Source organism: Amblyomma americanum, chromosome 1, assembly GCF_052857255.1.
Source record: "Amblyomma americanum isolate KBUSLIRL-KWMA chromosome 1, ASM5285725v1, whole genome shotgun sequence".
Taxonomy (NCBI): Eukaryota; Metazoa; Arthropoda; class Arachnida; order Ixodida; family Ixodidae; genus Amblyomma; species Amblyomma americanum.
The window spans coordinates 336,471,704-336,496,042 of record NC_135497.1 but is presented as its reverse complement, the minus strand read 5'-3'; the positions used below and the strand labels follow the sequence as shown (position 1 = coordinate 336,496,042).

At 47.4% G+C, this 24,339-nt stretch overlaps 1 protein-coding gene across 12 annotated transcripts in view; it reads left to right on the top strand.

Annotated features, from left to right (window-relative positions):
* The window catches only part of LOC144115527 (uncharacterized), a 339,252-nt gene that overhangs the window by 148,043 nt on the left and 166,870 nt on the right, over window positions 1–24,339 (top strand). For 11 of the 12 annotated variants that reach the window (XR_013311435.1, XR_013311432.1, XR_013311427.1 and 8 more), the window contains exon 3: window positions 14,277–14,336. Coding sequence is in view for 1 of the 12 variants with exons in the window: in XM_077649936.1 (XP_077506062.1) it covers window positions 14,277–14,336 (60 nt within the window). In the remaining 11 variants the exon portion in view is untranslated. Of the gene's footprint in view, window positions 1–14,276; window positions 14,337–15,663; window positions 16,118–24,339 lie in introns of those variants that run through there. The other variant, XR_013311437.1, reaches the window with a different exon arrangement.

Sequence of the window (24,339 nt, the reverse complement as noted above, 5' to 3'; positions counted from 1 at the left end):
CTTTCCAGCAGTCGGCTTGCTGTACGATGAACAACACAGGAGGAATATGTAGAGTGGAACATTTTGCTATGAATAAAGGAGTATTTGACATTCACAGCACTTCTATCTTCATATCTCACTGTTTTCTACTTCACATTTTATTTAGGCCTTGTTCTTTAGTTTTGCCTGTTCATAAATACGAATCCAATCCTTATGTGAAAGAAGTAGTTGTTCGCAGTGTTTGTCATGAGTTTTGGAGTCATAGCCTTTGCTAGTCCTTTGTGGCACATCAAGATCACAAAGAAAAAAATAAAAATAAATAGGCTTTTCCTCTGCTCTTACCCCCCCCCACCCCCTTTCTAATTGCAATTTCTGGGGAAACCCCTGGTGAAGTTTGCCATTACAGAGCACCAGGCACAAGTTCCACAATGCAAGTCAAAGCTGTTTGTGATAAGGGGGTCAAAGAAACTTTTTCAATTCAATTCAATTCTTTTATTTTTCCAGAAATAAAGGATCCTGGAAAGGGCCAAGAGCTAAAAGCTGCCTCGACAGCTTGACTAGGCCCATGACCCCTTCTACAAGGCAGTAGGTTTACAGCAACAGGTAACATCAATTAAGAAATGCAAAGAACAATGAGTTATACAACAGCAGAAATGCAATTTAATTATTAACTAAACAGCATATGATTTCAAAATGTGTCTACAAAAACTGTACTTATAGTTTTGAACACAGCACAATACCAACAAGAGAAGTAAGCAGACAGAAATATAAAGAAAAATAGAGTACATACATGTTCTTGAAAAACAGCACTTGCAAATGAAAAGGTAAACACGCATAGCCCTTCATTCTTTGAATAGAAAAAACATTCTCAGTTCTTTTACGCCGCAACTCATCACACATTTATGCTCATTTAGAATAAATGGCAGATTATGCTGTAGTGACTGAAATTTATAATTATTTCGAAATTTCGGGCGCACCCAGACATCATTACGCGTGGATAGTGTAACATGTCTTCTTTTTAGAGATCCTAGATTCATTAAAAAATCCTGAAAAGCTACAGTGGAAAAGTAAAAAGACCGGAGCAGGCGATATGGATACACATATTCAGCACTAATGATGTTGTAGCTTATAAAAGCACTTCGCGTGGGAGACAGGTAATCAAGGTTTGCAATATGTCGCATGATTCTCTTTTGAAGTACAACTATCTTTGCAACGTTTCCTTTTGTCGTTGTAGCCCATACTAGACCACAGTAGTCGATATGTGAAGCAAACAGTGCGTGATAAATTTGGATTTTGGCCTGTGTTGGAAGATGTCGGCAGCGAGATAAGATTCCCGTCACTGCGGCCAGTTTTCTACAAAAATCTTCTACGTGTTTATCCCAACTTAAGTTCGAAGAAAACGTAACCCCGAGAATTCTATGTTCATTCACTACTTGAACTTCTTGGCCCTGGCATCGGACAACATGGCATGCCTTGACTATCAGATTTTCGTCGTGCCCTGGGTCTCCAACTTGGTAGCATCTGTGACGAAGGTGCAAGCCATCTATAAGAGCACTGCACGTAAGGTATGCTGCCTAAGTGACTGCATGCAACGCTCGCACATGAAAATGTGACTGATGGCGTGAAAAAAAGCAAATTTTCACTGCAACACAAGAATTTACTTAAAGCACCGCAACAGCGCCACATGTGCATTAATGTTTACATGCTACAAACAATGAATTTTGGGCTTACAACACCAGATTAGCTCGTATTTCACAAGGCAGGATGACAGATGCCACAAGTGGGGATGAACAAAACACCCGGCAAATCGCGACGCAACGGTCGATTCAGGCTGTCGCGAACAACACGTCGCAGGCTTCGTCCAGTGGCAAGCTTTGCAACAAATCTTGTATACCCTCTACCTTGTCGGAGACCATATCAGTGAAACTGGACGGGCCCCGGCACTTCACGATGGCGCGGTGGGGGCGCACCGAGAAGTCGTCGTACCACATGTCCAGTCTTATGCCGCCGTAGTCTTCAAAGTCAAGCACCAGGTCGGCCCTGATGAAAGTGTAGCTTCCCGCAGTCTCAAGCTTGCGACGCAGCAAGTGCAGGCCGTGTTTCCGCTCCGTATTCTCGACCTGCTTCTGTCGAAGTACGTACGCCTCGAGTCGCTTGGGCAGGTTCTCCAAGGCTGCTTGCAGCGACGAGTTTTCGAGGTCTTCGCGCAGAGCCCAAGCCGTGGCCAGGGGTAGACTTATTACATCGACAGTGAGCCGCTTGTCAAGAAGGCATTCGAACTTCTGGCCGCCTGTCTCGCACGTTATCTCCAAAGTACCATTTTCAAGGAAGCGCAGCTGCAAGCCGCTAACTGGCTGTTCTGCGCAGACACCCTCGAGTGATGCACCGTGACGATCCATCGCGTTTCGAGACAACGCTGGGACGCGAAAGTGTCAGGCCTGAAGCTTTCTTGTACAAAACTACGAGTCATGTACACTTCGCCGGCACGGCTGTGTCGAATGGCAGTGAAGAAAACACCTGTCAGTGTTGGCCACACTGCCCGCTGTCCTCTTCTCAATCCCAACAAAGAAGGGGGGTGAAACTTCACCGCCCCACGTGACCTGGCAGCCTGCGCATAGAGAAACAGCGGACACTCCCGTAGGGCCCTGCGGCGGAGCTACTACATAGAGTCACTGGAAATACTACTACACTGCCCCCAGCGCCCCGGGCGGGTGGTCAGACCGCTAATTTCGTCCTCCGAGAGTTTAGATGTGTGCTTCAGCTTCGTTTCAGTTTCGGTTTCAATAGCAATGCTTTCGATTCTGAATTACCTTTGGCTATTAAAATATTCACCTACATCGTCTAAGTGGAGCACAAGTTTGTTTAAATATTTCATTTCTAAGCATGCCATACATATAGACGGAATAAACGCTCTGATCGCAGACTTTTACTGGAAATACCACCAAGCTTCTCGAAGAACCTACGCAAGCTGAATTAGTTCATGCGAATTGGAATAATGCAATCAGAGCTGTTCTTAATTTAATTTTTTTTGCCGTCATTGAGCCGCCTCTTTCAGTTGCAGACATAGAAGGGAGTGGCTTCACACCAACAGCTTATTTTTTCTTGTTTACAATTTGAACTGGAAAGGAAAAAAATTACTGGATCTCGCAGATTTTATAAAATACATCATTATACAAAGAGCAACAAGAAAGAACTTATTGTAAAGCCGGTGGCACTATGTCACGAACAAAAAAATATTGCACATACGCTTTGCGGGTTTGCACATCAGCAGCTTTGAGCGATAGGTGCATAGGCTGCTCAGAAATACAAGCACAGCATATTCAATGCATAATAAACGCATAAAGCACAGTAACATAATAGTAAGCTTGCACTCTTCGTAAAAGGCGATTGTTGCGATTTTTTGGTCAAGGTGTAGACACCACGCAAAAAAAATGCACCTTTAGCGAGCTGACAATCCCAGTATCCTGTAGGCTGAACAGTAGGAATAGCCGTCGTCTTCAGCGAAGTCATCCCGGGGTCCGTGAAGTTATCTGCGGTGAAATGATCCCCGCAGATGCGGTACGTGGCGTACAGCTGGGTCGGTGACATTTCTAACAGGTCGCCCCTAGCTCTTGGCACACTCGATCCAAGCCATCGAACTGAAATAATTATGACGTAGTATAACCTGTGATTATTCGCTTCACTGGATGACTAAAAAAAAAAACATGCGCACAGTAGCCGGTTCTAACAAGAGATTGGCAGCACTGTTTTATATTTTCTTTAAAGTACACAGAAAAGGCGTCAATCGCCAGCTGTCACGAGGAATGCGGAAGAACTTCTTCTCCTCCTTAGTAAGCATGGCACATACCCACGCAGGGGGATTGGCCAAGGTTCAGTATATAATCCCAATGAGGTATTTGCGCGGGGAAAAATAGGCGTGAGAAGACTGAATCAAGATAAAAATTGGAAAAGTCAAATGAATTACCAGGAATAGAATCGAGTATTTTTGGACATGCGACAAAATTTTGTATACTGCTAACAAGGTAATCGATCAGTTGCACTTATGTAATCATGAAGGTAGCCGCAGACACTGCTTAACGGGAATCCCTTTACGCTCGCACCGAACGAAAGAATAACTGGAAGAGACAGAGGGAGTCCTAACCTAGAAAGAGGGACCTCCAAATACTGTTTTCTCTGAACTGCAAACCGCCGGCAAGAGAGAAAATGATCTTTTGTTTCAACTTGCCCACATGAGACACAAAGGTTTGTCGCAGCGAACCCACATCTGCATAAGTACAAATTTAAGTGAGGGATTCCGCATCGCAGAAGCGTCATTGACACCTCACAAAGCCTTGATTTACACCACCGGATATTCCATGGGAACTTTAAGTGATTAAAGTCCACGGTATTGAGCAATGGATCAATCAGGTTGGCTGAAATATGTTGGAAGCGCTGTAAACGTGAAGTTTCTAACAGAATGAGGTGAGGGACGGGATAGATTACAGGAGCGCTGAGAGCTGACCTTGCCAGTAAATCAGCCACCTCGTTAAAATAGACGCCCGAATGCCCAGGTACCCAGACAAAGCGGATCTCACGCACTGTGCGCGGAGCAAAAAACCTAAGCGCACGATTCAATAAAGATTTTCCCAAATTTTGGAGAGAGACGAGAACTGAAAGGCAGTCTGCAAGAATAAGAACCCGTGCTACATGCCTAGGAAGTTTGAGAAGAGCCGAACCAATGGCCAGAAACTCTGCGAAGAATATAGGAGTATAATCTGGGATACGAACGGAATAGCTCCAAGCCAGCTCCTGCGAATATATACCAACCGCCGCCTTCTCACAGCTGCCGGAGGCATCAGTGGAGATAACAGTATGAAGAGGAAAATTCTGTAGGTGTTCAGAAAGGAGACCATTTAGGATATTTGTGGGCATGTGTTTCGCATGGGACGGGAAAATATGGTCATAATAGAAGACGGGGTCAGCCTGCGTATCTGCAACTTGTTGCAAGGAGATCAGATCAACCTGAAGTGGGGCTAACAGATTCTGCGTGAACCTAACTTGCGGAAGGTGATAGCGTGGCCAATGATTAGTGAAAAACAGGTGTGGTTGGGATAGGAAAATGGGACTACTAACGCCGGGGGCCGGGTCAAAGGACCTGAGGAAAGTACGCACTGTTGGAAGTTGGAAGCGGGAAAAGAGATCGGGGATACGGGCTTCCAGATAAAGGACAGCGTTTGAAGCTGGTTTTGGGAGCCCGAGGCATAGCCGTAGGGCACGCCTTTCCAGTAAAGCTAATCGCTGCAGCTTGTAGTTAGCGCTACCAGAGAACAAGAACCAACCAAATTCCAGAACCGGTCTCATATAAGCCTTATAGAGCAACAGTAACGTATCACGACGCATGCCAAACTTTTTATTGCGAACTCGTGTCAACCGGCCCAGAGCACGTTCCCCTTTAATAACATTATTCTTAATATGGTGTCGCCAGTCCAAACTTTGATCATAAGTAACGCCTAGGTATTTAACCGACTCCACCTGCGGAATGCGAGTGGAGCGGTATACTAGCGAGATGTACAAAGGAGTGTCGGGCGGAAATACCAGCACGCCACATTTGCTGACATTAAGTGATAAATTAATTTGGTTCAACCAGACTTCAATAGCATTCAGGTATGCCTGCAAACACTCGTATAGTGCATGAATATCCTTTGCTGATGCGAAAAAAGCTATATCATCTGCGTATACATAAACTGTAATGTTTGGATGAATGGGTATGTCCCGAACCAATATGTTGAAAAGCAGTGGAGACAAAACAGATCCTTGCGGCACACCTCTTGATTGAACATAGGTATTAGAACAGAAAGATCCGTCTGTACAGAAGAAAAATCTATCTTTTAAGAATTCACAAATCCAAGCATAGATGTAGTGCGGTGGATGTAGCTGAGCAAGATTGTTAATAATTACCGTGTGTTCAACGCTGTCATAGGCTTTAGCAACATCAAGTGTCACCAAGGCCGCAACTTCTCTCTTGCGCATTGAGAGTCGTATTCGGCACTCGAGATCCACATGCGCGGACCATATGGAACAACCGCGACGAAAGCCAATCTGTGCGGAGCTGAGGCCGTTAACGTGATGAACATGCTCTGTGAGGCGACTGTGTACTACTCTTTTATAGCCCTGTTTACATGAGTCCGACAGCGGCGGGTCGAGTAGGGCCGCGCCAGATGTCGGGCTGACCACCCGACGCGACAGCGTTTATATGAACCCATTTTCTGTCGGGCAGAGATCGCCGCTACCCCTAGCGTCGAGCAAGCAAACCACGCGTGGATGCTAGAAGAGGAGGAGGAGCGCCCAGGCTTGCGCAGCGCCGCCAGACCAGACAGGAGGCAGGAGAGGAGGCGCTAAGCCGATGCGGCAGCGTATACATGGTCCTTCCAACCGGGTCGGGCCAACGTCGGGACGAGTCAACCCACCCCTGCAGCCGGGCTGGCCCAGCTCAACTCGAAGATCACTTATCTCGATCCCCTAGCGTTTACATGAGCCCGACAACCGGTTTTCAGCCCGACAGCCGACTTAACCTGACTTTTGTCGGGCTCATGTGAACCCCCAGTATTTGAGGTTAAAGCAATCGGCCGAATATTGTCTAAATGAAATCCATTCTCTGCATTTTTCAAAAGTGATATTATTTTCGCAATTTCCCAACTGTAAGGAATCCAAGAGTTTTCCAATGACGCATTTACAATATCCAGAAGGTGAGTTGGAAATTCTTGCGCTAAAATCTTTAACATGCCCACAGTAACCCCATCAGATCCCTGGACAGCAGACTGCATCGAGGAGACAATTGGGAGGTTGGGAGGTGTTCCGACACGTCCACCTCGGAATAGTCCGAGCTGGGGGTGAGAGTGTGCAAAGATTCCGTTTTCTGCACTTGGAAACGTAAAGCCAGCTTCTGAGCGATACGTTCAAGGTGTTACTTAGCTTCCTGCGGAGACAGTACCATTGGCTTTATGCGGTTGGAGGCCAGAGAGTTGTTGTTCTGCGCCATGAATCTATATAGAGCCTTCTTATTCTGAGGTTTAGAGAGATACGTGTTTAAATTTTGATTATAATCCTCCTTTGCTTTTTTAACAGTTCTTTTGAAAGATGCAGAGTAGAAATTATAATTTATCCAATTAGCTGGGCTCTGATTATAGGAAAGGATTTTTCATGCTGCTTTTCTAAGGCGATAAGCTTTCTCACACTCCGTCCACCAAGGAGACGGCTGTCTGGCAGGGGCAGTAGCGCACACAGAGAATACAGCGCTCTCAGCAGCATCTTGTAGAAAGGAAATAGCCCGCTGAGCTCTTTCTGCTCGACCTGAGCTAACTATGGAGGGAAGCGAGGCAGATATTTTTTTATACGTAATGTGATTTACAAATTTTATGGTTGCACCACCTTTTTTGATAGGAGAGGACATAACAGTAAAGGTTATTGGAAAGTGGTCACTAGATGTACCTGAGTCTACTGTTGACCATGCAGATACTCCAGCCCCACGTGATGCTAATGTTAAATCTATGACTGAACGAGAAGCTCCACGCATAAAGGTTACTGCTCCGGAATTGCAGCAGCGCACTGCATTCATAGACATGCATGACCAGAGAAGCTGGTCGCAGGAGTCAGAGCGACTACCCCAGACACTGTGGTGCGAATTAAAATCCCCTGCGATGACTGTGTTGTTTGCTCCGCTCAGTAAGATATCCAAACAGTCTGTCCTGTGAACACCTACAGGAAAGTAGACGTTAGCAATAGTTACTTTGGCGCACTGTGGAAGGGAGATTTCAACCGCCAACAACTCACAGTCAGGGAGCATAACTTTCTGCGAAATTGATGCCCGGTGACATATTTTTGTAGAGATCATAGTTATTAACCCACCACCCCTGTCATTAATGCGGTCTACCCTGAAAACACGGAATTTTTTTATTGAAAATGATTTAAGTGGAAAGAGCCACGTTTTTTGCAAAATCACAATATCTGAATTATGTTTATGAAGTATTTCAAGATCTGTGAGAGAAGAAAGTACGGAACGAAAATTCCATTGCAGAACTTTTAGACGGAAGGACAGATCATTTCAACATCCGTGTTACAGATATCTCTCAGATATCTACGTGAGAGACACTGCCAGGAGCGCTGTTGGCAGGCGGGACTTGGGATCTGTCAGGAGGCGACATGGAGTCACTCTTACTAGCAGCACAATTTAGGAGCGATGCAGGCGTCGCCGCCGAAACAGATCATTGAGAAGGCAGAGACAGGCCTGCATCAAGTTGAGGTAAAGCCTCGGTGAAGTTGCACAGCATTCGCTCGACCACCACAGAAAGAGCCTGTTCTACGAGGACACTATCGAAGTAGTCAAACTTGACTCTATATCTGCAACAGAGCTTCGCGCACGGCTGGCATATGTATTATTCTTGCGATCCAGAAGTGCATACGCATCTGCTCTCGAGCATCGCTTCGCTTGAATTATATCTAGCAGGCTTTGTTCGTCAGCTCGCTTCGAGCAGTTGGCATCATCAGCTGAGTGGTTACACTTGAGAGGCAACACTCCCATACAAAAATGTCCTATGGCCGGCTATAGGATTTTGGCCCAAATAGCTATAGACCTTTCCTATTCCTGTCCATAGCTGTATATACAGGCTGATATATTTTTCTATAGAGAGCTTAAAACAGTTGTATGGTTCCAAAGCTATAGCTTTAGTGGCATAGATTTTTCAATAGCTGGCAATAAGCACCTCTGTGGGTGCTTATAGACGTTCATAAGAGGCAATAGACGGACATAGCTTTTTCCACAGACGCCCATAGGAAGTTTTTGTATGGGCTGGGGCTGATCAGAGGAGCAGCTGTCATCCGAATGCCCTACCCCACAAACACGGCAGCGGGTCGCCGATTTACACGCTTTACCACTGTGACCGAACCGCCAAGAGTTGGTGCATTGAAGTGGACGGGGTTGCAGAGGATCCACGCGATAGAACATTGGCCAGACTTTGAGCTCAGAAAGACAGGAGGAGCCAGCAAAAGTAGTTATAACTAATTCTGTCGCTACACGCACACCATTTAATTCTCTACTGCACCGGTAGACAGAAAGAACCCCCACACCTGCATCCTGAAACTCCTCCAGTATTTCCTGTGGGGAAGATGCTGGGTCCACTCCACGAACAATACCTTTGTATCATGCGAGCTATTCAGGTATGAATGCTTTCACCGCTAATGACTGAAATATTTTGCACTGGAGCAGGTCTGTGACGCAAGCAATGTCAGAGGACTTGAAAACAATGCCTCTACGGCCGAACGGTCGCACCTCAGAGATCTGGAGGTAGTGGGTAGAGCGAGACCTTAGCTCCTGCTGAAGAACCTTAGAGGTTTTCATCTTGATCATTCCTTCACCGATCGGTACGAGCGCCGCAAGGATGACGTCAATTCCATTTTTCCAAAAACGTCCAGCGGCAAAAAAAAAATAGAAAAAGGGGAAATATTTTGGGCTGGTTGGTGCATGATCTCGTCGTGTCCCACCTGTCCCTTCTTTGTCTCGTGCTGCGCTGTTCCTGCCACGAGGGAAATGTATCGCAGCAAAAGAAAAATAAACTCGCTGATGACATGTTTGCAGACAAGCGTGTCAACTTATCGTTCATGAAACATTCTGCCTAAATATATCTTCAATCCCTTGCTGAAGCGAGCTGACGTAAACTGATTTTTTGTCTATAAAGCAGTGACTGTTGTCAATGGTTGTCTCTGTGGTTTTCTTCCAGACCGTACCTATATGCGGTATACCGACCAGTGATAAACTTTCGCTTGACAGTGATCGCGCACTGTCGTAATGATTGCGTAGATGGCAGCATCCGCAACGGTTTTCTTATACCCCTTCACGTGGGCACTTTCGATTGTGATCGAGCCCCTCGACCGGGATCGACTTTCAATCGCGATGGAAGATGATCGCTGATATAGCGGTCCAAGGATCGGGAATAAGAACAGCCTTAGCGCAATAGATCCCACTAAGTTAGGTCCGAAACACCCAACAAAATTTGCCAAGTTCGCAGAAAAAAATCCTTGTAAATTACTCATTCCAGAAAAAATATTTCAATTTGGTATTATCGCTAAAAAACATACCTATCAATGCCGATCACCTGAAATTCTCTGAAACACGGGTCGGAGGTATTGACACAGATACAAGAAATTATGTCTGAATAAAACGTATTAGCATTTGTCGTGCTGCAGTCTAAAACAACCTTTCTTGTTTATATTTTAGGCTTCTCTCTTTTGCTGTTCGTTTCCTAGCACTCTATGACACCTAAAAAGCACATAGTAGGTTCCGAAAGCAATCGGGCAGCTTGATTCCGATGCTCCGATGGCAGTCAACTATTTCTAAACGCGGCTGAAACACGATCGGGGGATATTGAGGCCCGATTAGGATCTGATCGATCACGATCAAAACTGCCCGCTTCGCGTGTGACAAAGGCATTTTCACGCGGTCGATGTCAAATGTGCATTACACTGTTCGACGCACGCCATGTAAAAGGTTTGTGTTACGATACGGGTGATCCATCGATAAATTCTGTGTTTTAAGACGAACGTGTCACGAGTGACTTTTGGAAAATTACGCTTTCGAAGTAATTCACATGCTCTTCCGGAAAAGACAGTACAAGAACAAACGGATGTTACCGAATTATATGTTTGGACCGAACCGGAGTGCGGGCGAGGCCACAATCTGATGAGGTGCCGTCCGTGTTCCGCTGATTCACATTAGCGCGCCCAAAAGGTATATGGTACTGCTTTTTCGACGGAGTGTATCAAGTACTGTTTCGTGCTGTAGCGAACCATGCCTGAATGGGCTTTTATTCGTAATACTTGGTGCAGTTGACTTCTAACAACGCTTGTCACATGCGCTGCTGCATTCGTCTTTCTCGTCAGTCGTTTCTCTCGTGCTGTGTAGATGAAACATCTGTGCTGTGGAGTTGGGTTAAAAGCACGTCTGGAAGGTAAGTGACACCCTAAAGCGATAAACATTACCTGCCATCGATGAGAAGCGACATCGTCCGCCACCAACCCGAAACTGAAACAGTGGTAGCTGTACAACGAGTGGCTCTTCGTGTGTTAGTATTTCCGCGTATCATTCGCCTTTTCATTGCTACACGAAAATTTGTTTTTAAGATGACGTAGACTCATCGTCATTCCACTACTTGTCCTATAATTACGCTCGGAAGACAAGAACCGGATAAGAACGCTGTGTTTAATGCGCGTACCCCTTTGCCGCGGCAGGGTGAGACCTGCATGCCTGTTTTATTCGGTTTCTCTGAAATGACAGGGTTCCCCAAACAATGCTCACATATCTCGCGTTGAGCTCGCTTATTCCTTTGATATTACGGTAGACTCAGTTACTCGCGTTGTTTTCGTGTAAACAACGCGAATAACTGAGGACGGAAGGGCGAAAGACGCGACTTTTTGCATTGGAATACACAGCAGACACCGAAGTTCCGGGGCATGCCACCCGACTTCCGGTGGCTTCACTTGCGCCCACTTCGGAAAGCGGGAATGCGGTATCCAGCCACCTAGTGGAGATCAGTGGCCTTAAATGCCCTTGAGCAAAAAAAAAAAACATCATCATCAGAATGTTTTGAATCGGATGGGGACTACGGGCGGAATACATATATAGTTCAGTTAAAATTACCGTAATTTGCGCACTGTTGCACGCAGCCACGGTGTGTGGTTCAGAGGACTGAATTTTCGTTGAAAGCATTTTTTCTTTACTAAATTATCCACTCCCGGCACACATTTTGCGCGGGCCGGATGTGCCGTACCCGATACCATACGGTCGCTGAGACGTCATTGCTTTTCTTTGTTTTCTCCGGCGAGTGTCGGCGTTTGCTTTCGCAACCGCTGCAAATAATTAATTATTCAGTCTCCGAACTCGTCATCCGGGCTGTTAAAGGACACAATGGGTCTATAATTTTTTACGTCGGTAAAAGGACCATCCTCGGTCTTTTTTCTCTGATTTTCTTCCTCGAGAGCAGACGTCTCTAGGACTCACTCCACAATCCTTCGGGGGGGGGGGGGGGGGGGGATATAAACCGCAGCACTTCGCAGCGGACGATTGCGACACCAGCAAGGCTACGCGCCAGCCTTATGAAATTAGTTAGGTGCCGATGAGCAGTAGTAGTGGTTTACTGAAATAATAGCAAAAAGGAAGGATAAGATTTTCGCTAGCCCCGGCATCTGCCATCGATACTGAAGCACCTGAGCTGGGGTAGCGGAGATCAGATGATCAGCCGCATGCTTCATTTTCGGTGCGGGTTGTAGGGAGAACCTGCTAATGCCAAAAATAGCTGTTGTTGTCAGTAATGACGTATACAGAGAGAGATAGACAGGCGAAAGTTTACTACAAATATATTTTTGCCTTTCCTCTTAATTCAAAAGACGGCTGCGATCTAGCTCCCGCGCGCTGCGGACCAGCAGGCCGGCCAAGAGGAGCTGGGGACGGCGTATGGGCGGCTGAGGGCTGCATTCCCAGACCGTGTGTCGGGGGCCTCCGCAAAAGCTACAGGTCGCTGGGGTGAAGGGAAGGTGTGTGTCTGTAGCTGCCTTGGAACCAGTTATCTGCGCTATGGCAACGTGAACACAACGCAAGTATGAAAGTAAAAATAGTTCATTATAGAATTTCGTTTGGGTCGCACGTCATCATAGGCAATTTTGAAATCAGTACTACTGCATCGTCCGCACACGGTAAGGTCACGTGACTTAAGTGGCAGGCGGGCCACCTGCTTTTCCGCTGACAACGCCGCCGCCACCAACGACGATAGATTTTCTGCGGAACGGGAACCCAAGTTTTAGCATTTAAAGATGTGTAGTCAGCGGTCTGTGTACCGGAAATTGCGAGAGTGAGGGCCCTCCACTACGGCGTCCTTCATAAACAAGTGTGCTGCCTCGGTACTTTAAAGCCCGCATACCAAAGCTTCAGTTCAGCTCCGGTCAATGCAATACAACCTGTGCACCTTGTCGTCCTAACCGGAAGGCGAGTAAACTACACAGGTCCAGCGAACCATTTACCTCAGCACGAGCAAAAATGCTCTCCGCACTTTTTTGATAAAAGCAGCAAACCATGCTGCCTCCATGCCTAGGAACAATAGAGCTTCTCGCCTTGTGGTCGCTCGCTCGCGCACGATGTCGTGTCCTGGCTCGCCACCGACGCCACCGATTTCCCGTCCGAAAAGCGAACGTGTAAAGTTCGGTTACAAAAAAGCGCGCATAAAACACGTCTTTCGATGCGCGTACAGATGAAAAAAAGAAACATGTCTAGAACGACCGAACTGTGTGTTCCTGCAGTTCCCAAAGGCGCTGCTGCGACCAGGAAGGCAAAAAATGACGATGAAGTCCTATGAGTTTAGCAGCGCATGCTTACATCCGGACCGTTTTTAACCAAATGTTATCGCTATAGATATCGCGTGTTCGCCCCGAAACACGCCCGGAACGTGTTCTTTACAAGCGTTTTGCCCTGTGTACTTCTCTTTTTTTAATTTTAATCTTTAAGACCAATTAAATCGGTCCTTTTAATTAACAAATCGAAAACATTTAAATTGAAGGAAAATTAATTTCATCCCAAAATCCCATATATCCGCACAGACGTTTTAGGAATACTGTTTTCTGGGAGGTGTAGAAATCAATCCGGACTTTTGTCTGGGGTAGTTGGTGCATTGCTAACTGACGGAAAACACAGCGGGAAAGAGCGTGGACAAGGGGGAACACACAAGACAGGACGGGCGCTGACTATGCCAACTCTTTATTTTTTTTTGTAAAACCAGCACGATAACGCCACTCACACTGGACGACGTAGTGCCAAATGATATCGCGAAGAGCGCCTTGAAAACATTCGAAAAAAGATGGGACAGCTTTCAACGAATGAACAAGAAAGAACAACATCGTTACCTGTGTGGCTCAAGTGTAGGTCACACTAGGCAAATAAAATAAAAACAGCGGCTCGTGAGTAAAACACCCGAAAACAGTATCGGGGATGATAACAACTATTAACAGAGTACAAATGATGAACAGAAAAAGGCCGGAGTGTGTAAAAAACGACAGAAAAAACAAGCAGAAGAAACGAGCAGACACAATCAAGGAACTCGAGACCACCTTTTCTGCTGCCGTGGAACCATTTGTATAAAATGAGTCGGTAATTTTAGTGATTACACAGGAACTTGGTCGTGCTGTACTGTGCACGCTCTCAGCTGCAGCAGTGGCAGGCAGCTCCGGCCCACTTGAAGCACCTAATTAACGGCGACAATTGCTTTTTTTTCTCTTTTCAGCAAAGCCAGCGGCCGGAAACCCTGTACAAGTCTAGCCCTCTGCTCAGAGCCCCCGGAAAGGTACGGTGCCATATTTCTCGGTTACAGATGATCCCCCAGAATCCATATGTGCAAAGTGGCGCTGCATAGCAAAATGGTGTAGGGTGCCCCACCCTAAAGTGGCGCTTGGTGCGTAAAGGAAAGATGAGTGCGTGAATGTCTCCTATAGCCCATCGAAGTGCACATTTCCACTACCTCGATGAAGTAAGGTATATCTGAGCCGAAAAAAAAAAAAAGGCATGCCTTCCGTATACCTCGGGCGGAAGCAACACCGCTTCGCCCTGTGCGGTCCCACTACATACAGGTCCGCATGCCCATGGTGGGAAGATACAGCCACACTATAGACGCTTTACAGCGCGGGAGCATGGGCGCCACCATATTTGGTCACGTGACCATCCCGCCATCCCGCCATCGCCGGCCTTCGGGCCTTTCCTGGATGGTCAGCGGTTGAGGGTGTTTAATATGTGTGGCAACGGCGGCCTCACTTTTTGCCAGTTTACGATGCAGGCGCTGGAGAGGCCACGTCCGCTCAGCCCGGCGGTCAGATGCGTTCTCCAGTGCGCAAGCACGACGCTTCTTCATCCAAATGTTAGTGCGGCAAGTACGACTGAATGAAAGCCCCTCAAGGGACTTTATACCGTATCGACCGGTGGCTGACCAGGAAGGAACACTGCAGGCTTTAAGGTTGTACAGGGAACCGTGTGGGATAAATTGGAAGAGACAGCGTGCAGATTCGTGCGTAAGGAATTGAAACAAAAAAAAACTGCTTCAAGGTCTTCATGCGCGGCGATTGCTGTTAAATAAAGAGGTTAAATAAGACGCCATTTTTGTGTGTAGCATAGAAATATTTGTGCGCCGAGGGCCATGAGTAAAAGGTCGTGCCGAGTTCATGACTATTGCAACCACCGGGCCCTGTAGAGCAGAGAGCGGGAAAGGGGGGGGGGGGGGGGTGCAGCTTTGACGAGATAATTTCAACATGACGTGAATAGCGTTCAAGTCTACGGGGGTTAATAGAGAGCTATAGCCCCACAGTACGGTAAACACAGCAACTACGGCAAATGTGGCTAGGCAAGCCTGGCAACGGTAGCCGCAACAACGCGTTGCCGTATTTTCCCAACGGCTGTCCGGCTACGCTGAAACTCTTCAGTTCTTGTAAGTAACGCGCGGCTAGTGGCGGCGGTCGCCTTCCAGCTCCTCCGTGCCTGCCATAGCTATGAACTTCTACCAGTGGTGCCATGAATCGCCACCTAACCTAAGTTGGAATAAAAGCAGTGTGCCCAAAAATAGGCTATTTAGAAGTGCGGTATCTACTACACCAATAATATTATGCAAAATGTTTTCACTACAGAGGCTGCAGGTTCAAGTATCCCCCGCCCCACAAACTCCTCACACAGCAAGAAGCGGTCAGCTGGAGGAGGCTGCAGACTGGCACCTTCTTCAACTTACACGTCCTAAGCAAAATGTTCCCCACCCAGTACAGCGACAGCTGCCCCTGGTGCGGGGACGTCCCGACACTTTACCACGTCACATGGGAATGTAAACACAATTACACCTTCCACAAACAGACTAACCCGAGTGCGGAGCAATGGGAGGGCCTGCTCACCAGCAGCGAGCTCACCGCCCAAAGGGCATTGGTGCAGCACGCGTGCGAGGTGGCCAGGACCAGTGGAGCCCTGGAATGAGGGACCACCCTTGCTAAGGAGCCCCCGACGGCGGCGGCGGCTGCGGCAAGCGCCAAGACGCAGCTGCAAGGAGACTCTCCGGAACTGACCAAAAGAATTCAATAAAGTTTTTCATTCATTCATTCGCTGTGCATGACTAATCGCTGCTGGCCTAGCGCGCGCGCTCCATCCCGCGCCACTGCCAGCTTCTTCTTCGTTACAGTATAGGGTGCACAACTGCTGGCCGGAAGATACAAAATATCAATAAACGTTCCTTTTTTTTTTTAATCGCGCCATTTAAATTTCTTGTGGTTCTTGAAGTTCGCGCAGCAGTAATTCCTTATCCGTGAAACATATGTCGACGAATTTTATATCATTTAGCAGATAAGTTTCTGCAGAATGAATTTATTTCAGGTGAAAGCCTGCGAAGTCACAAAAAAAAATGTTCAGTGCGCCAGGTTTGCGATTTTTCAGAAAAAAAATGAAAGTTAGAAATCATCAGAATTGAGGGGGCGCTCACAATAGCCATAGATTTGCTTCGTATTTTTTCAAAAATGTCCGTAATATATTTCCATTTATTTCAAATCAAATTTGGCAAAACAGCAGTGACAGTAAGCGCTAGAGTGCACCTCTTTGTAATAATAAATTTTTATGCGTAAAAATTTTATAGACGACAATAATTGCTGATCCCTTCTCTCCAGACATCGATCAATGGTGAAATATCTGGTGAATACTTAATGTCGACCAGCCATCCACTGCATGATCTATCTGAAATCGCGCAGCAGGAACGTTGTCTGTGTGCAAGTAGCTAGGTGCTGAAAAATTTTCGGCCTGACCAGGCTGCCAAAATTTGAGCGTTGTTCTTTCTGTGTATTTGCAAAAAAAATCGATGATTCCTATCATAAATGACCTATTTCCACAATCGTAGTTTAGACACTGTTCCAGCTCATCCAAAGAGCCATGTTGAGGAAAAGGTGGGGTATTTTATTTGCGTACATCCGAGCTTCTATGAAGGCTTTATTTCTGGCAAAAAGAATTTTGAGAAAAAATTGCGAATGTAGATTGCACACACTGAGTGCAAGTGCCCATCGTGTGACCGGGGACTGGTGGGCAGACTTCAAGTGTGGAGATTTTTCAGATGTAAGATTACAAGCAAGGTCGGGAATGCGGCCAACAGTTTCATCTTCGAAACTGTCGACTGTGGTCTTGCGAGACAGGTGAATATTGTTAAAATTATTGGTGCTCAATTAGAGCCTCTCCAGGAAACGTGTTGGTTTAATTATCCACGTGCTGAGAGAGAGTTCTTTAATGAAATACAGACAATTTAGCCGGAATAAAAACAACGATAACAGGGAAAGGCGGGCTAATTGGTGGTGGTTCGTACTTGCATGCATATTGTAACCGCTCTCCGTACTGTCTGTTTCTTTCTTCGTCCCTTGACGTTCGCGCAGTTAGAATATGCATACAAGTAGAAACAACGCTGACATGCAACTCTGCGTTGGGGGGCTAGGGGCTTTGGGAGAGAAAGCGGGGGAGAAGGGCGCAGAAAATAGAAAAAAAAAGTGCGGGCAGTGAATTGTATGTGCAACAAAGGGGACGCGGAAAACAGAACAAGTCCAAAACAAGTGAACAAGTTAGAGAACAAGTCCAATGCCCTGCGGGTGGGTAGAGAAAAAGCTCGGTGCGCGGCGAATACGCATCAAGGGGCGCACAAAAAGGCTTCAATGTTTGTAAATTTGTCAGCAGTCCTCCAAATAGACAACAAAAAATTCCAAGACACGGCGCTGCTGCGCAGGGCAGGCAGAGGGGCCTAAAGCACACTTCATTGTTAGTGGCACTTGCACTAGACTCCATTTGATACCCGTACAGTGCTTGCTCGTCTGCGTAAGCTGAACATTAATTCCGCACTTAAACAATAATCAAACCAAAAGGAAGTTTAAGCGGTTGACGTTGCCGTTTAAACTCCCATGTGTGGAAGCATATATATTCCATCTATATGGGGCGAAAATGAGGTAAATGCCCTATTTTACTACCTTTTCTGATTATTGGAGCAAAGGAGGACTCCCTTCATTTTAACTCTTGTTTCCAAATTGAGTTGATCTCAACGCTCCTAAAGTCCGAAATTGGATTAAAAAAAACACCACTGTGTTAACTATGTGCTGTCCGCACCGCCACCTATCTTCTCGTTTGCTTCTGGCTACCATCGTCGCTGGCTCGCTGTTCACATCTGCTGCTTCAGGGGTGCCTGCCGTACAAGATGTAGGATTGTCGCCGTTTTGCGCCGCAGTAGGCTATACACTGAACGGCTGCTCATCTGAAGCCCGCAGTACGCAGCCACCATACCTGGCCTTTGTTCGCGCAGCCAGCCCGCTAAGCGCTGGCTTGCATTGGTGTAGAGTTTCGACGCCGAGTACCGACAGAGCTTATGAGGCTGCAGTGTTTGTTGCTCAGTCATGTGAAGAAACTAAGGTTTAAGGACATGAATTTGAAAGCAAACACTGTCATGCCATATTACCTGCGGTGATGTTCTCGTGTCCAACTCCTCCTCCTCTGGTCTCTAGTCAACTTGTCGGATATACAACACGAGAACGAAGCGGCAAATGCCCCTCAAAGGAAGTCCTCCAGCCAATGGCGTCAACCCATTCTCATGGCAGCCAGGGTGAGCCCCTTAGACCTGCTAGCATGACATCGCAGTGTGTGGCAAGTTAAAGGGGACACACCACGGCTTAGCCGGATTAACCGCGGGGTCGTGAAAATCGGTAGACGCCATTGGCTGGAGGGCCTTCATTGAGGGGCATCTGCCCCTTCGTTCTTTTCGACCCCGAACTATTGGTTAAACGTTGCATCGCTTCATATGCGATAACAAGCGGCTCTCAAAGTACAAGCAGACGACTCCTGTCCCCTGCAGACGGCAAAGAAAACGCGTAACGCAGAGTCACGCGGGGAGCAGCGCAGCTATAGTTACCCGCGCAGCTCGCTGTCCCGTTTCCGCCGCTGACACTGAGCCTGAATGAGGTCACAAATCAGGCGCCATGATTGTGCTCCATTTGTTGTAAACATTTTGTTCCCTTGTACATGGGCGCCTTTTTTGTTTTCTTTGCTAGCTGTGTAAGAGAGGCACTGCACAATTCCACAGGTACTAGCCGGGTACGCAGATGCTTTCAGCCAATTGGGTGCCAGAACATTTGAACGCCGGTGAACAGTGAAGTCTGGTGGACTCATCCAAGTGGAATATTTGCAGTATTTTCAATGAGATCGTGTCAGTAATCGGCAACTGCTAGCGATGTACGACCCTGAAACACAACCGTGCAATGGCTCCAGTCAGGGTTTCCAAGACCAAAGAAACTCAAGTCCTAAATGTCACCTGGAAAGGTATGACCGCTTCATTTGATGTGAAAAGGCCCACGGTAATGACGGATTGTCTTTCCATGCTCCTATAGCCACAGTGCAGATAGTCACTGTGGCAAAGAATATGAAAGGCCCTGAGTGGGGCCGACCTGTTGGACGATGCACCTGTTTGCAGGGACGTAAAGGTGACAGATGCTTTGGCAGTTTTTGGGTTCCAGTGCGCAGACTACCTACCAATATATACTTGCCAGATCTTGCTTTAACTACATATTTTCCCATATCTGGAAAATATTTTGAAAGGACGGCAAAATCGGTGATTTCGAGGCAGCTGCAGCAACAGAGTTCCCTTTTGGTGACCAGAATTCATCCCCCCCCCCCCCCCAACGTCTAAATAAAATGCTGCGCAGTGTGCTGTGTGTGTGGAGCATCGGGCTGGACGGCTCAAACTGATTTTCCAGGCCAGGCCGAGAAATTTTCAGCACCCTCGCATATAGTATAGTACTCGTCAATAGATAGACGGGTACTGCTGCCTTCGTCGATGTCGTCGAAGCGACACGCGATTATGCGGTTAACCAAGCAACGCAGTCGGCGACAGTTGGATCAGTCCAGAAGTTTTCACATTGCCGGCTGCGTGTGCCTGAATATTGATATTATGATGATGATGATGATGATGATGATAAAACGTTTGGTCACAACGCTGCCTCTACAAAGCGCCCGAGACTCGTTCATCAGTGCGCTGCAATGGGGGACGTTATTTGAGGGGATGAGGAGTGATCAGTGTTTGCACACACCAGATCGAATTCCGGATCTCTCTGCTCACTAGTTTGTGTAGTTTCTTGTTTGTGGAGTTGAACGTCCCAAAGCGACTCAGGCTATGAGGGTTACCGTAGTGGAAGGCTGCGGATAATTTAGATCACCTGGCGTTCTTTAACGTGCACTGACATCGCACAGTGCAGGGGCCTCTAGCATTTCGCCTCTATCGAAATGCGACCGCCATGGCCGGAATTGCTCAGGACGAACTGGTGGGCTAGTTGGTTACACATACCAAGTGATTCCCGTGCAGAAAAAAAGATGAAGACAGACAGAGGACACAACACAACAGCGCCCTACTGCAACTAGTTGGTTTTCACGCGAAGCGCTTCATATGTACAGTGCAGCGCAAAAGCGCGCGCAGAAAAACTACAAGGATATAGGTGATACGTCGGGTTCCTTTTTGGTAGCGACGATTAACTATACGTGCAACACGAGGCAGCTTCATAAACTATAAACACAAACACATTACTACACAACCGAACCAGAATACACGTGAATAGGAAGCCTCGGGGCAATCGTTACTGCGTCATTATGCCTAAGAAATGACGCTGCTTGTCACTTAACAATAACGAAGGCGAGCTGAAGCAATTTTATTTAAGCTTTACGATTTCCCCAACCTCAACAATTTCCCTTGTGGTCTTTTCTGCACACACGCGCAGAACTGTGGTGTGCTCAAAGGAAGGACCTTGGTCCTTGCACTGACTTCTGTCACGGCAATCTACGCCTAGGTGTCGAGAGGCATGCTGTGAGCTACTTGTGCTCCCTGAGCCTCTCATTCAGACATCTGCCAGTCTGGCCAACGTAGGCTCGTCCACTCGTCCAATCCCTTTGCCCTGTGGACCAGAAAAGACCACAAGGGGAATTGTTCAGGCTGGGGAAATCGCAAAGCTTAAAGAAAATTGCTTCAGCTCGCCTTCGTTATTGTTAAGTGACAAGCAGCGTCATTTCTTGGGCATAATGACGCAGCAACGATTGCTCTGCGGCTCCCCATTCACGTGTATTCTAGTTTGGTTGTGTAGTAATGTGCTTGTGTTTATAGTTTATGAAGCTGCCTCGTGTTGCACGTATAGTTAATCGTCGCTACCAAAAAGGAACCCGACGTATCACCTATATCTTTGTAGTTTTTCTTCGCGTCGCGTGAAAATCAACTAGTTGAAGTACGGCGCTTTGGGGAGTGCTTGTTCTCTGTCTGTCTTCGTCTTTTTTGTGCGGCGGGAATCATTTGGCCGGAATTGGACCCGTGGTTTTTGTGGTGTCGTCCGAAGCGCGTGTGACATCACATTGATAGCGTGTCTCTCAGCGCTGTATATAAGCGCTGCGTTCCGCGGGCATAGTGCATTCTTCTCGGCCCGGCACGGGCGTCCCATAAAGCGCCTACGTTGCTCGTTACCCCGGCTCTGCCTTGTCGCTCTGGGCTGCCACAGTTTTCGGTTGGGCCGCCGAGCGCCATAACCACTGCCGCGGCGGCTACCCGTGTGTTGTGGTGGCCGACACCCCTTCCGTCGACGCATTCGCTTCTTTGTTTGTGAGGGAATCGGCGATCAGAAATTTGACAGGGAAGCGTTTATTGATATTGAGGCATATCTGTTTTGTTCAGTTATTTGCTCATTTATTTGTTTTAAAAAAAAGCAGCTATCCGAGGAACACTCCAGGATAAGCGGCGTTGTAGCAACCTAAAACTACCGCGTTCACTCGCTTGCCCAAAGTGAGAGTCTTCGAAATGGCCCGAGGAGAGGGCTCCTTGGACAGCATGCGTCGTCTTGGTTTTGTAAATCAGGAGGTGGGCCTTGGAATGGCCGCCGTCACTTGTTCGCTCCGAGGGAGAGAAAAGTGTGGAATCTTTTTCTTTTAACGTTCAAACTGCGTTAATTGTAACTTAAAGCATGCTCATACTTTACCCCATTATAAAAAAATGCGATGTCACAACCATTCGAACTAATTGCATGCTGGAAAAATTGTGCAGCGTGCCAGCACAACTGCGTCATTACAGCAAAACTTGTGTTGACCTCGTAAAAATTCCTGAACATGAAATACGCCAGCTTTACTCCTTATGTACCCAAACACTTCTCATTGATATCGCCTGTCGTTGTTCACTGCATATGTCTAAACTTTTTTCGTGCAAATTTTTGGTGTGTGGGGTTTAAACCAGCTCCAGAGCTGCATATATGGGCTATGAGAGGCGCTGTATAGTGTAGAGATCCGGATTAATTTCGACCACCTGGGATCCTTGAACGTGCACTCCCATCGCACAGAACACGGGCGTTTTTGCATTTCACCTCCATCCAAACACGACTGACGCGATCGGGATTCGATCCCGCTACCTTGGGTTCAGCAGCCGAACGCCATTGCCGCAAAGCCATCGCAGCGGGTCTCATGCCTATTGCCGGTGTAGTCAGTGTTGTTTGACTGGCGCGTGCAATTTCATTGCAGCTGCTTTATCATGCGTTGAAAAAGTTTGAAAGTTTTGTTTGGTTAGCTGATGAGCAAAGAATTGGGGGAGGCACTTAAGCTCCGCCTTAAGGGTATGACGCGATAGCTTAATGGTTTAATTCCCATATATGGGGAATTGGCCATTTTCTACTTTAGATTCGTAGACCCCTGGGAGTCCTCATACCCCTCCTGGCGGCGCAGTGGTGCGGCGGTTAAGCGATTCGCCACTGCCCTGCGATGGCAGCTGCTCCCAGCGGTGCAGCTTGTGCGGCTCATGTTGTTCTTCCCGAGCAACCAGTAATTGATTTAACTGCCTCCTGCCATGGTGGACAGCTTGCTCGCAATCAGGTGGGCAGGTCTGGATAACGCCCACCTGCTTCCTAGGTTGCTCTCTGGCCGCCACCTGCCAGAGCCATCGCCGCGATTTTTCGCTCACAACGCCGACGCCGGATTTTCTGGGTAACGGGACCTTTGACGCTGTCGCGTTAAAAAAATGGAAAGAATTTATTTCCTGTGTTTAATTTTCACTTCTGATTGTCGCCTTGTAGAGGGGGCCCTGTCAAGTTGCCGTTCTTCGCGTAGCTTTTAGCGAGAGCTTGCTCCCTCTTTGTCAATCCGAATATCATACGAACAGTGCACTAGAACTCTGTCGCATGAATTCAATTCAGGCTCTTGCACTCCAGCGCACCCGCCGCGGTGGCTCAGTGGTTAGGGCGCTCGGCTACTGATCCGGAGTTCCCGGGTTCGAACCCGACCGCGACGGCTGCGTCTTTATGGGGGAAAAACGCTAAGGCGTCCGTGTGCTGTGCGATGTCAGTGCACGTTAAAAGATCCCCAGGTGGTCGAAATTACTCCGGAGCCCTCCACTACGGCACCCCTTCTTCCTTTCTTCTTTCACTCCCTCCTTTATCCCTCTCCTTATGGCGCGGTTCATGTGTCCAACGATATATGAGACAGATACCGCGCCATTTCCTTTCCCCAAAAACCAATTATTATATACTCCAGCGCTGCTGCCAGCATGCGGGCATACAGTGCGAGCGTATTCGTTTTTTTTTTTTTTTGTCGCATACACTTGGCCATAGGCACCGCAACTGTGTGCCGGGTATCGCTGCTCCGGCGTTGGAGCTTACCGAGGATGCAGTAGATAGTAAGGCGAAAGCATTTATAGTCTCATGACTCGCCAGCGTGTCCGATCGCGTTTCTGTCACACTGTAGCTGTCAATCAAACTGGTGACTTCATCGGTGACCTCATTAGTAGTATGCAGTACGACAAAATCATCCCTGACTGTATATACAGTAACAGTTCAGTTCATTAGCTTATTAGTCACTTAATTGGTAATTTGTGATAGTTAAATACATTGGTGTAGTATGCCGTAACTGGAAACTCGGGGTACGTTGAATGCACTGCGCATGCGCAAGGCGCCAGCAAACGATGCACCTGCGCTTCCGTCTAAAATCGCGTAGTCTGATTGGTATGCGTTCAGCGCACAAACAGCGGCAGGGGCAGCAACGCCGTGCAAAAGGATTTCGCGTCATCGCACGTCAGATAACCAAAGTGCCCCCTAATTTTTCTTTACAGTCCAGAATCAATACTCCAGTGCAGTCAGTGAAAAACACGTGGAGATTGTGTTGTGGCTCCCGACTCTCTTGCTCGCTCGTGTGCGGTCTCCGTATGTGCAGTTGGGTCTGTCCACGAGATATCGAACACTCATGTGCGGTCGAAATCTTTAGTTACGACGAAAGAAATACTTCAGATGGAAGTGCTCCGTGAG